At 39.1% G+C, this 13,222-nt stretch overlaps 1 protein-coding gene across 5 annotated transcripts in view; it reads right to left on the reverse strand.

Annotated features, from left to right (window-relative positions):
• sae1 (SUMO1 activating enzyme subunit 1) overlaps positions 1 to 13,222 on the reverse strand; it is an 18,408-nt gene continuing 5,186 nt past the window's right edge. For all 5 annotated transcript variants that reach the window (XM_017694835.2, XM_017694833.2, XM_017694836.2 and 2 more), the window contains 7 exons: positions 12,326 to 12,499; positions 7,264 to 7,409; positions 7,090 to 7,189; positions 6,883 to 6,988; positions 4,260 to 4,404; positions 4,107 to 4,176; positions 1 to 1,613 (listed from right to left, as the gene is read on the reverse strand). In XM_017694835.2, coding sequence (XP_017550324.1) covers positions 1,521 to 1,613; positions 4,107 to 4,176; positions 4,260 to 4,404; positions 6,883 to 6,988; positions 7,090 to 7,189; positions 7,264 to 7,409; positions 12,326 to 12,499 — 834 coding nt within the window. In that variant the 3' untranslated portion in view covers positions 1 to 1,520. The remainder of the gene's footprint in view (positions 1,614 to 4,106; positions 4,177 to 4,259; positions 4,405 to 6,882; positions 6,989 to 7,089; positions 7,190 to 7,263; positions 7,410 to 12,325; positions 12,500 to 13,222) is intronic.

Genomic DNA, 13,222 nt, shown 5'->3' on the forward strand with positions numbered 1-13,222 from the left:
TTGCATTTTAGTCATTAACGTTTAATTACTTTTGTCATGTCGATGACCACATCAGTACTGGTTGTGAAGGACTGGTTCTGATTGGTCACATCTCATCTCTTACATTTGAGGTTTAGCATTTTATTTTAGACAAACAGTACATCGGAGAGAGAAAGAGAGAGCAATAGTTTAATTGCAGTTCATCTGGCAAGAACCGAGAAGGACTTTCTTTGGAAGGATTTCTTTGATCTGACATTATTGTAATATACTCAAGTTGTTTTTAGAAAGGTACTTTTACTTTCACTATAATTTTACATAAACAATACTTTTACTTGAGTATGGGTTTTGGCTACTCTACCCACCTCAGATCATGATAGTTTAAAAATATGTTTGTTCTTTCACAGAATGGGGGTTGGGGTTAGGGTAGCTTTCTGGCAGGCCAAATTAAAAGTCCTCATGGGCCTGCTTTCAGCAGCCCTGCTCCAGCCAAAATATCTCTAGGTGGAGTAAAACAGTTGACCCTGCAACATTAAACAGTTTGTTTTCCGCTGTCTGTGCTACCTCTGCCAGCATTTCCCTCAAGTGTCTCGACCTGAGAGAAACAGTTGTGTCTAGGGTCACACCCCCTTGGCACCTGTCTAGCCGGTCTAACAAGATTTCTAAAGCTGGGAAGAGTAAACGCTAGTCTGGTTGATAGTCTAACATCCTTACAGGCACTCAAAAACTAATTTCCGTCTACTAACGTACTCACTTTGCATATCTCTGACAGATTCTAGCAATTCAGATATCATAATGTCTTAAGCTTATTATTCAAAACAACGTAATAAAAGATGTACTCGTCTCATGTACACCAGCACATAACTTGCAGCGTTTGGAATTCCTGCAAGTCTGACTGGACAGGCGGGATCCACCAGCTGAACAAAAGCTTCCCAATCAAGACATTAATATTTTTCTTGGTTCCCTTATGAGTCACCATGCATGCTGGGCCAATCTACGTCATTGCATATACCTCAGGCAAGGTCATGAACGAGTTACCAACCAAGTCTTCTTCATACAAACAACCTGATGAAAATCCCTTAGGCTTTACGTTTTTTTCTCCCCATTGGCTTCCGTGACATGCCATCCACAATTCCCCCCCATGGAATAAACTATTTACGTACTAGTATGCAGGAGAGATAGCAGCTTCCTAAACTTTGCCCTAAACTTTGCCCTCTTCATTTCACATTTATTGCCAAAACAATTGTTTTTTTTTTTATCTTTTAATTACAAAATGTAAAAGCAAAAATGTTTCCATGCAACTTATTGACCATCTAGTCACAACTGTAGACAGAAACAAAGTGAGTGTCTGACGTGTACATGAACAAAAAACTGACAAGTTGCCCAAGCTTCCTTCTGGCAGCAAAGGATTGCTAACTGCTTCAAAAGTCCAAAAAAGCCAACATTTTTTGCTCCTTGTAGCAGTAAAAAGGACTCCGTTTCCCATGGTGCTTTGGAGGGGCTGAGTGCCTGCATCTCAAAAACCTGTCTCTTGGTCTTTATGGTTATTTGGCTCCAAAGTAATCCACCACCCCACTGCCCTTCAGACCATCAAAGAAGAAGAAGTTCCTGTGTGGGGCATCTCTCTGGGACAGCGCCTGTTTTTATTTAAATACACAACCAGACAAAGAGACGAGAACTCATTAGAATCAATGCGACACAGCTGTTATTTTTCAATAATCACTTGGCCCTTCAAACATTAGCCTATGTAATTGAACTCATTGGTGGTTTTCTTTGTTGTGGTGTTTTTCGGCTGATGGCTGAGGGACAGTGAGGAGCAGAGGGCCATGTGCGAGTTGCAGCATGTTTCATCATGCAATGAGATGGCGAGACAGCCTGGCTTCACTCCACCACCATGTGGGTCTAAGGCCTGCGCAGCCACCAGTGGAGCCACCACATACCCTCCACCAGCCTTCTGCACGTCCCAGTCTTTACGATGAGGTCACCCTTTATCAGGTGCCTAGACCTATGGTCAACGTCGCTGAGCTTACTCAATATTTCTACAGCCTTCTATGTAAACATGACCTACATCTATAGCTGCCACAGCCTCAAACATGACCAATGTACCCAAATACCTGGCCATGGTTTACTTACTAGGTGTGGTTCCACAGGCTATTTCGATACAAATGTACTTTGTGCCAAGATTTCTGAGAGTCGACACTGAATTTCATCAGTGACCGGAATTTTACCTCTTCAAGTCTGGCATTTAAAAAGTGTCGGCAGCTAAAACGCTTGGATATGCCCCAGATTCCAAGGAGGAAGGCAGCTGCCATATGGTTCAGACAGACCCTTATCAGAAAAGCCACTTCCACGGTTCATCAAAGTTCCACTGTATAGAGGAGAAGGATTTCATGGAAAATTGCAGCATGAAAGATGGGTTTGCTAATGGGGCATGCTGTTTGTTTTAATAAATATAGGCAATAAAAAGTGTTAACTCACAATGGTCCTTCTGCTTTCCAAACCTTTTTCAAATCAGTGTCTTGTTCATTCTACTGATATCCAAATGCCAAATCCCCATGTAAATGTTGCCATTAATGCATTCCAATTTAAAATATGAGGTTACCAATACATGTAAGACAGCAATCTGGAAAAAGAACATTAAAAACTTTATCATATAGTTAAAACATGAAAAACAAACCTTTCAAAGGGGAATTTCACTACTTATTACACAAAAAGTCAGAACTACAGTGGTGGAGGTTCAACTAGATGTCAGAAGCATTTAATGCATCTAAAAGCTATCTCACAGAAAACTACTACATGAAAAGGTTACTAATGCATTGCCTATTGCCCGAGACACTGTTACAAAAATAGTTTTGAGATAAAGTTTTGGATTAAAACAAAACAAATACATTTATGGCAGATCAGTTTGATTTACCACAATTTTACCATCATCATCTCAGACATGTGCAAGTTCACTGTTTGTTTTAAATAGTAAATTGAATGTCTACATTTGCACTGTAGACATTGTAGACTTGTAAATATAGGAGTCCTTCTGCTTGATTTCTCAACATTTAGCAATCAGTTGAATGTTAAGACACTTCTTATGTAGCAGAAAGGTATAGATTTAGCCTGAATACTGTGAGTGCTCGAATATTTCTAGAGCACTCAATTAACGTTTGTCCTTTACAACATGAAATTTCTGCCATCCCAAAGTGTTATAATGGAAATGGCTGTTGAATGTTTTTTTTTTTTTTGTAGTTGCTAAACAAGAAATCAATGGGGGAAAAAACGGTCTAATCAAATCTATAAAAAAATCAAAGCGATAAAAAAATATTGTGTTATACTAGTTAGTTTATAACTTTGTGTTTGAAAGCAACCTCCAAAAAGAGGCAGACACGAGCAGTAGTCTAAAACAAACATTAATAAATTACTAATTCAAAATGCCGCTGCATGTGGTCTCCAAAAACAGAGCCCATATTACGCCCATCCTAAAAGTCCCTTCATTGTAATCTTTTAATCTTATTTCAGTATAATTTTAATTTTTTTTGTTAATATGTTTTGTATTACATGCTTATTAATTCCTCTAATATTGTACTGTGGAATTTTTCATCTCATATTAGTATTATTTGCATTAGTATTTGTATTAATTGCATTATATGCTTATGAATTGCTTTACTATTGTTTTCCTTTTTTTTTTTGTTAGAATGTTAGACAGTTCGATAGCAAACCTAGAGCAACTGCTGGTGCATCACCTGTGTTTATTGCCACAACCCAGAAAACTCCCAGAGTTTGGGAAACACCAAGTTCAGTCGACAAGTCAGTGGACTAGTCCATTCCAGTCTATTACAATAATACAAAGTTCAACTGCTTAGGGCTCCCCTTGTTTTTTCCCCTATTAGCAATTTGGTATGGTGTATATAGATTTTTTTCTGTCATTTTTAATTTGATAGTGTTTGTACCTTTCTCTTGTTAAAACTAATTATTGGTTCTAGGACCCACCAAAAATAGGAAAACAGTCCCAGAAGGGCATTTCTGTTTAATAAACAATTAACAATGCATAAATACATTAATAAAATTATTGAATACATAAATTGAAGAACAATTAACAGATTGAATGTGAAAACTGTTGAAGAAAGCTACTGGGACTGTACCTTGACTATCTCCTGACCAAGTACTCCTCCCACCACAGCACACACTGGAGCCATCTCTGAAAAGCAGTAGCTGTAAAGACAAAACCTGCAGTGAGATTATGTTGGTGACATAGACACCCATGAGATGCTGCAGGACAGAGACTGTGTTAGGACCTGACAAAGCTGTCCGGCAGCAGCTCTGGATTTACTCCCATAGCCTCCAGAACATCATCACGGATCTGTAGGAGCAGGAGCGAGTCCTCAGCAAAGCTGCATGGGTCAGGATTGCGACCTTTATCTGTACGGAATTTAAGCAGCACTGTTGGAGGAGAAAGAGAAAAAGGAGCACATGTATAAGTACTGAGAGAACTGAAGTACAATGATTCACTTGATATTTGACAGATACTAAGTGAAGCTACATTGGGCAACATTACCAAGCACTGAAACTAACTTTCTGACCGCCCACTCAACCACACATACCATGAACTAGGGCACTCTTGAGTTTCCACCAGTCATAAAGACAGCCACAAACACCACGATACATTAAGGAAAAGTTATTTTGTGTTCTTACTTCACTATTTCTTCTAGGAAAACACTACTCTTTCCATATCACCAAGAGCAGTCTCAATGCAGAGTAACGGTACAGCTTTACACTGACATTTTGAGATAGCACTACCTCTCTGATCGTTTTATTCCCACCAGTCAATCAAAACGGATTGTTCCCATATATTACTAAAACAGAACTTCACTAATTGCAGTTTTATAGTTACAGACCCATCAACCAAACTAACTTAAGCCACATTATGTTAAAGTTAATATTCTTTTCCCCCTTGTGATGGGGTCAGTAAATACACCAAATTAGGTACAGAAATTAATGTTAAGGTCAAGCATAAGGCAGAACTGACATTTATACTCATTTCTTTACCTATAGTCACATTTTATTTAATCTCTGCTCATTACTACTTTAAATTTCAAGCTACAGCCACTACACATGGCAAGTGACTAATGACTACACCAAAATAAACACATGAAGTCATTACTGTTTTGAGGATACTGATCAGTTCTCAATTCCACCTTCCCCTTTATAAAGAGCATTTTTACAACATATACTGCGCCTTAATCTTTAAAAGCTACAACCTCCAAAGCTGACATGAAACTTCTAACTAGAGATCATGGCACCAATACTAATGTTGAAACCTTGAGTATCAGCCCATAATACATTTTTTTTTTTTTTTAAAACAAAGAAGCTGCTGGGGCCCTCAGAACAATGGACAGACCACACCAGAGCCCAGACCCCAACATCACTGAATGTGTTTGGGATTACTTGGGATTGTAAGCAACCAACTTCTAAGACTAAACTGTGGAAAAATAACCCGTCTTGCAGATTTCGTTGAAAAATTGGAAGCTAGCCTCCTGAAAAGAATTGGAAGTTGTAATAAAGTGTGTACACACTAAATACAAAGAAATATTGTATATTTAGCTGTTGAGGCATCTGTGTTATTTTTCTGCTTTTTCCCTTGCATATATAATTAAATGTATATATAAAATTAAAATGCCAGATATAGCAGTTTGAAAATCACACTCTTTCAAACTGCGATTTCGGTATAAAAACTATTAATCTTTCAGCCATACTTAATGGCTGTTTTGACTGGAAATTAAGCACAGTACTGTGCACAGACCTCTTCCATCCCACCCTTTTTCTCATTACTCAAGCCTAAAAGGGTTCCATTAAAAAGTATTATTAGCTACATTTCCTTCAGCTTTGAAAGTGTCACAATAAAAATTAAACCTAGGCAAATTAAGGGTCATATATTTAGAAACTCGGAACTTTCAGGCTCAACTGAAACATGATGAAAAAAATAAAATACTGTGTCGGCTTGAGGTTGAGGAAAGATTCAAATCAGTGACACAATATCTGTCTAGCTAAACCCATCAGTGGGGTGACATAACCTCAGAAAAATCAGTGAGGCGAGACAGAGGAAACAGCCCTTCCTCAAAAGCACCTCAGCCGTCACATGCCATTTATAAGTACTCTAATGTACCCGCTAACCTTTAAATGCTTCAACACACAAATAGGACGTGTTTTTGTTTCCATTGGTTCACTACTATATATGAAGGAGGGGCCGCTGGAGCATTTGAAACTGTTTTTATGGAGGCGGAGGCAGCGTGTTTTCGGTTTGAAAGTCACTGCACATGACTGGCCATGGACAGCCTGTGATGGAAAATGAGCTGTCCTCTATGAGGATGGCAGGTGAGCTCATGTAAAAAGACTTTAGAGCAGTCGCAGCTTGGCAGTGGAACAGAACTATAGACTAAGCAGTACTGCAACGATTTCTATAATTAGACAAGGAACTAATTTCACATGCAAAATACTGCATTTTAAAAAGGCTATTCTCAATCTGTTAGCAGGATCATCTGAACTACACACAACCAAAAAAAAGAGATGGCATATCAATATCGATCTCTATCAGCACTGGACCAACATGAGCAGACGATGCTGGATTTTATATTGGAGAGAGAGTGAATTTGGTTCAATCCTGAATTAGTACAAGCTCGCTGTGTGATATGACGTTAGCTGAGAATTCTAGATGCTCATATTTTGTGAAGGGTTTCAACTAAAAATATCTCATTTTAGAGCTAAGTAGTAATCAAGTGTTCAATACCAGATTGCATCAGCTGATAATTAAGGTCTCAATACTGGTACTGGGAAAAGTGTTGCACCATCTCTACACAAAAACGTGCAAATTGTGAAGGATGTTTCAGGATTCTGACTTGTGGACATATGGATTTTGGGTACCTTGCAGTAAAAAGTACTCTGGAGGGGTGCGTTTCAGACGGGCTTTGGAATCATCACTTGTCCAGTCTATCTCCAAAGCCTCTTTGAGAGAGCAGAAACTGGCCGTCTTCTCATAAAAGAGAACAGGGTTTAGCAGAGAATGATACAATTACAACCCATGTTAAACAATCAGAGATCATGAAAGACAAAAACTACACACACACACACCTTTTTCACCATGGTGGTCTCATTAAGATCAATTTTGGGCTTCTTCACTTCAGGACCATCATTAGCCTGCTCTGATGGTTTTACCACCTTTGCTTTCTCTCTGAGGAAAAGAAAAGGACATCAGTACCACCTCATATGATATTACTAATTAGAGAACAGCAAAAAGTCCCTTACTCCACATAATGATGCTCCTGGCCCAGGTCAGAGAACATGTATCCATGGTAACCAAAGATGTCCCCACAGAAGACTTTAATGTTTTTGGAGGCACAGAGCTGATCCACACGCACCATGAGGTCTCTAGAGCACCCTGTCAGACAAACCTAGGAATGATGAGAAAATACAGCAGGTTATAACAAGACCATAGCCTGCAAAACTTAACTTTCCAGCAGGTTACACTGAAATGTGAAACTAGCCTCCTCAGGAAATTTGGTACATTTAGAGATCTCTAAACCTCTTCATCCTTCATCAGCTTCAGCAATTGATGCTCGAGTTCACTCTTTTTCTGGATACATACAGCGGAGGAAATAATTATTTGATCCATCGCTAATTTTGTAAGTTTGCTCACTGACAAAGAAATGAACAGTCTACAACTTTTAATGGTAGGTTTATATTAACAGGGAGAGACAGAATATCGAAAAGAAAATCCAGAAAATCACTTTATAGGAAATATATAAATTGATTTGCATTACATTGAGTGAAATAAGTATTTGATCCCCTACCAGCCATTAAGAGTTATGGCTCCCACAGACCGGTTAGACACTCCTAATTTCAACTCGTCACCCGCATTAAAGACACCTATCTCAACTTGTCACCTGTATAAAACTCACCTGTCCACAGAATCAATCAATCAATCAATCAGACTCCAACCTCACCACCATGGGCAAGACCAAAGAGCTGTCTAAGGATGTCAGGGATAAGACTGTAGACCTGCACAAGGCTGGAATGGCCTACAAAACCATAAGCAAGAAGCTGGGTAAGAAGGAGACAATTGTTGGTGCAATTGTTCGAAAATGGAAGAAACACAAAATGACCACCAATTGACCTCGGTCTGGAGCTCCATGCAAGATCTCACCTGGTGGGGTCTCAATGATCATGAGGAAGGTGAGAAATCAGCCTACAACTATACGGGAGGAGCTTGTTAATGATCTCAAGGCAGCTGGGTCCACAGTCACCAAGGAAACCATTGGTAACACACTACGCCGTAATGGATTAAAATCCTGAAGTGCCCGCAAGGTCCACCTGCTCAATGTGTAGCATGTGCAGGCCCGTCTGACGTTTGCCAGTGAACACCTGAATGATTCAGAGAGTGCTTGGGAGAAGGTGCTGTGGTCAGATGAGACCAAAAATCGAGCTGTTTGGCATCAACTCAACTCGCCGTGTCTGGAGGAAGAGAAATGCTGACTATGACCCCAAGAACACCATCCCCACCGTCAAGCATGGAGGTTGAAACATTATGCTTTGGGGGTGTTTCTCTGCTAAGGGCACAGGACAACTCCACCGCATCAACGGGAGGATGGACGGGGCCATGTACCGTAAAATACTAAGTGAAAACCTCCTTCCCTCCGCCAGGACACTGAAAATGGGTCGTGGATGGGTCTTCCAGCATAACAATGACCCAAAACATACAGCCAAGGCAACAAAGGAGTGGCTCAAGAAGAAGCACATTAAGGTCATGGAGTGGCCTAGCCAGTCTCTAGACCTTAATCCCATAGAAAACCTGTGGAGTGATCTGAAGGTTCGAGTTGCCAAGGGACAGCCTCGAAACCTTAAGGATTTAGAGATGATCTGCAAAGATACGTGCGCAAACCTGGTCATCAACTACAAAAATGTCTGATCTCTGTGCAGCCAACAAGGGTTTTGCCAGCACGTACCAAGTCTTGTTTTGCTAGGGGATCAAATACTTATTCCACTCAATATAATGCAAATAAAATTAGATATTTTCTATAATGTGATTTTCTGGATTTCCTTTCGATATTCTATCTCTAACTGTTAAAATAAACCTACCATTAAAAGTCACAGACTGTTCATTTCTTTGTCAGTGAGCAAATTTACAATATCAGCGAGGGATCAAATAATTATTTCCTCCACTGTACTAGATAACATGTTTCAGATAGTCAAAAACAACTCTCCTTTTGATGCAGTACCCATATTTATAGCCTCTAGTAAAGCTAGTAGACCTCAGTGTCCTTCACAGTGCATCAATATTTTACTGAAAAGGGGCTTTTGCAATTATGCATATCTGACCACAGGGCTTGGTCCATCTTATCTAAGACACCACCCCTTACAGGCTCACATTCTGGATCAGTGATAAGACCGTCTTGGCACAGTGCGACCACTACTTTACTTACTTTTTGGATATTTACACATAAAGTGCCATGTTGAGGCACTGGGTGGCTACTGTGAGAGCACACTGCATCATCATTTATCTGCTCTGAGTGGAGGTTGTTTACAGCCAAACTATTGTTGTTTACTTCTCCAGCTAGAACATCAGCACAGGAGTCATTAACTGATAAGTGAAGTGCACTAAGGACACTGAAATTGCACGGATTCCAAAACATGGTTGGTTGTGTAATCAAAAACTCAGTATTGATAACCCTTTCTGAGGAGTAAATGAGCGAGGGTCTTTAAGGACCGACTGCCTCATCACTATCTGCCTCTGTAGACTAAACTCTGGACATATTTTCTCTATTAATGTTTTCTACCTTTTCTTACTGTATATGGCAAATAAAACAGCTATCAAGAAAAATCAAATTAAGCCATGCTAAAACAACCTTATTAACACAACCAGCATCTTTGGAAGACTTAAAAGGCCCCTGTCTATCTTTTGTTATCCCCCTAGGTTCCCCTAGGTGTGGTTTTACATCTTAAAACAGCCCTAATTAATTTCTACATGACAATTTTCCAAGCCCTCCGTATCTCTTAAATCTCAAAAATAAACTGTTCCTGTGCCTTTAAGACTGACAGATGTAAATGTTCAGAATGGCTGCCCTTTACTGTCCCTCGTTCAAAAAGTAGCTCAGGCTGAAACACTCAATTTGTTATGAATGGGTGAGGTAGATACATGTAAATGTGTTGTTTTTTTGTGACATCACAAAAACCGTGAATTCAAAATGGGCTGTTTTAGCAGCCTAATTTCTTAGTTTTCCAAGGCATATGTTTTGAAACGTTAACAAAGTATACAGATCACCTTCAAACTCTTAAGTCAAAAGAAATTAGGAGCTCTATGATATGAGCTCTTTAACAGTGCAAATAAGACAATTTCATGGATTAAAATGCCTTTGACATGTACTTGTCACTCACCACAACAAGGATTAGATAGGATTTTCCACAAACTGCCCACCCTAAAATGAAGAGCAAGAAGTGCCATTCTTTTTCTTTTCTAGTCAAAAAGCTAAGCTATTTAATATGCTGCATTCATAATGGACAAATTGCCCCTCGAGTAATAGCTGTCACTCACAGCCAGCGTAGTGGGGTATTGTGCTAACCACTCACTGAATGTGTGTGGAGGCATGCCAGCCTCTTTTCTTACCTACATATATTTCTGAAACATCATTAAAGGGAGATAAAAGAGCGAAACTGTCTCGGTTAGACCCCCTCCTAGCACTCCATCTCATCCCCGCCTTCTCAACTCTCACTGGTACTCCCACTGGGAGCTTTCTGACTGCTCGCAAATATAGATAGGCTGGGAGGCAGCTCGTCTGTGTTTTGAACATTCAGTGAGTGCTGACAGATTTGCTCATAAACAAAAACTGGCTCTATTCCAATTTCTGAGCAAAACAATGACAATACTCTTAGGGATCCTAAAAAGGGAGCTGTTTATTGTTCCCACTGATCAGTTTAACACTGATATTAAGAAATATTCGCTTTCCTCTATTAATTATTAAAGGCGCTGCACTTTCCTCTTATCATATATTACCATGTCAAACAACACACCATTAACTTTCCCATTTGTTTGAATTTCCAGTCAACTGCACATCTTGCAAATTGGAAATAATGGTGGGTGAAAGAACTGCCATTAGCAAAGGCTCGTTTAATGAGGACAACAATAACATGGCATGAATATGCCATCTAGTGGTCATGAAGAGAACAGTGACACACATTGCACCTAAAAGTGAAAACAAATATATTAATTGAGAATTTTTACTTTGCGCTATATCCAAAAAGAGCCCTGCACTTGTGTTACTACCAGGGGAAAAATAAGCTTCCTGAATGAGTCATTCTACTTTCCATTTTTAGTTAAAACTTTCTTCATTTTAAACAACTAAACGTCTTGTCAGAATCTATTTTGGTAACTTCACAGGTAAACCTCTGCCTACGGTCATTTTGCAGCTTATCATGACAAAGAACAGACTGTCATGCAAACTAATGAACCAGTGAGCACTGTTCTGGTGTGGTGTGGAGGGTAAGGCAATTTTTCAAAACAGCGTTGCAGCAAAAACAAACCTGTGGGAAACGAATGTGTTGGCAGACGTGCAAGGATGTTTTGTTTTAAGGCAGCTAAGTGCTTCAACTAAAGCTCCCAAATCATTTTTAAAGACATAATGACATGAAGACTACATTTTTTTTTAATTTAGTGACTAACTGGCTCCAAAAGGTACAGTCACTGGACACAGAGCATAAACAGATTGCAATCATGTGTTTCTCATAGGACCCTGCTGTGCAGACAGTTATTTGGATACACAACTGGCAAAATCCCGATCGTTGTGGGCATCTTAACACTCATTAAGAAACATTATTAGGGTGTCTGTGGTTAAAATTACATTACTGGAGATTTTAACAGCTCAAAACATCAACTATTTTATTTTGCCCACTTCCTAAACTTCCATTACAGAGCCTTAAAGTCTCAACCTTCATGCATAAGCCTCTTACCAAAGTGCAACTATACCACAAAACATGAAGACTCACAAAGACAGAAAGAACGACAGTGACTTTACAGAACTAGTAATTATTATATACTGACTCTGAATCAACAAACACCATTTCTATAGTACAGTGCAGTGCAGTTGAATATTACAACTAAACCTGGTTATTAATTTGTTGAATCAGGGTGTGTGAGCAGGAAAACCACTAAACTGTGCACAAAGCCAGCACTCCAGACCAGCGATAAACTACCACTGTAGACATTAAAAGTAATAAATTACTGAAGATTAAACAATGCAGAGGTTTTTCTGTGGGCTTTGATTTAAGTTGACATAAATTGATGAGCTACACAACTGCAGCTCTATCCAGCACTCACTGCATCAAACTGAAGAAAGAAGTCATCAGACTTGGTCTCTACTTGATCTGTATCGGCCTTCACTTCCACCATTGGGTTGAGGAACTGGGCCCGTTCTAGAGAAGCCTGAGCCTGATTTTGACCATCTGCATCCACTGGGATGAGGAACTGAGCTCTTCTGGACTCCTCGGTAACCTGAAACATTGAGCAACAAGGATATTGTGCTAATTTCTTGGGTGTATACAAAGACATCATTATAGCTGTGATTGCTATATCATACTCAATCACTAAATGACCAAAAGTTGATGCATACATACACACATACACACATATATATATGTATGTGTGTGTGTGTGTGTATTTATATTGTATATATATATATATATATATATATATATATATATATATATATATATATATATATATATATACACACATATACGTGTGTGTATATATATATATATATATATATATATATATATATATATATATACACACACACATACATACACATATACATTATATAAAATGACTTTGATGTTGAAACATTGCTGTAAGAACAATAGCATTAATTGTATTCAGCCAAAAGAGCATTGGTGAGGTCAGGTCCTGATGTTGGATGGTTAGATCTGGATCACAAACATCACTACAATTCATCTAAAAGCATTGGATGAAGCTCCATCACTTCAGAGAACACAGTTCTAAAGCTCCAAAGGCCAACATTAGGGGGCTTTAAACCCCTCTAGCCAATGCTTGGTATTGAGCATGGTGACTTTAAGGTCAAAATCAGCTGCTCTAGAGCACTCCATTCCACTGACAACGCTTTTCTACGGACATTATACATGATGTGTGAACATCTGTGTCAGCAAAGGATGCACTTTGAAGTAAGTGACTTTGCTAATTAGAAGGGCTGTCTGG

This window comes from Pygocentrus nattereri, chromosome 17 (assembly GCF_015220715.1).
Source record: "Pygocentrus nattereri isolate fPygNat1 chromosome 17, fPygNat1.pri, whole genome shotgun sequence".
NCBI lineage: Eukaryota > Metazoa > Chordata > Actinopteri > Characiformes > Serrasalmidae > Pygocentrus > Pygocentrus nattereri.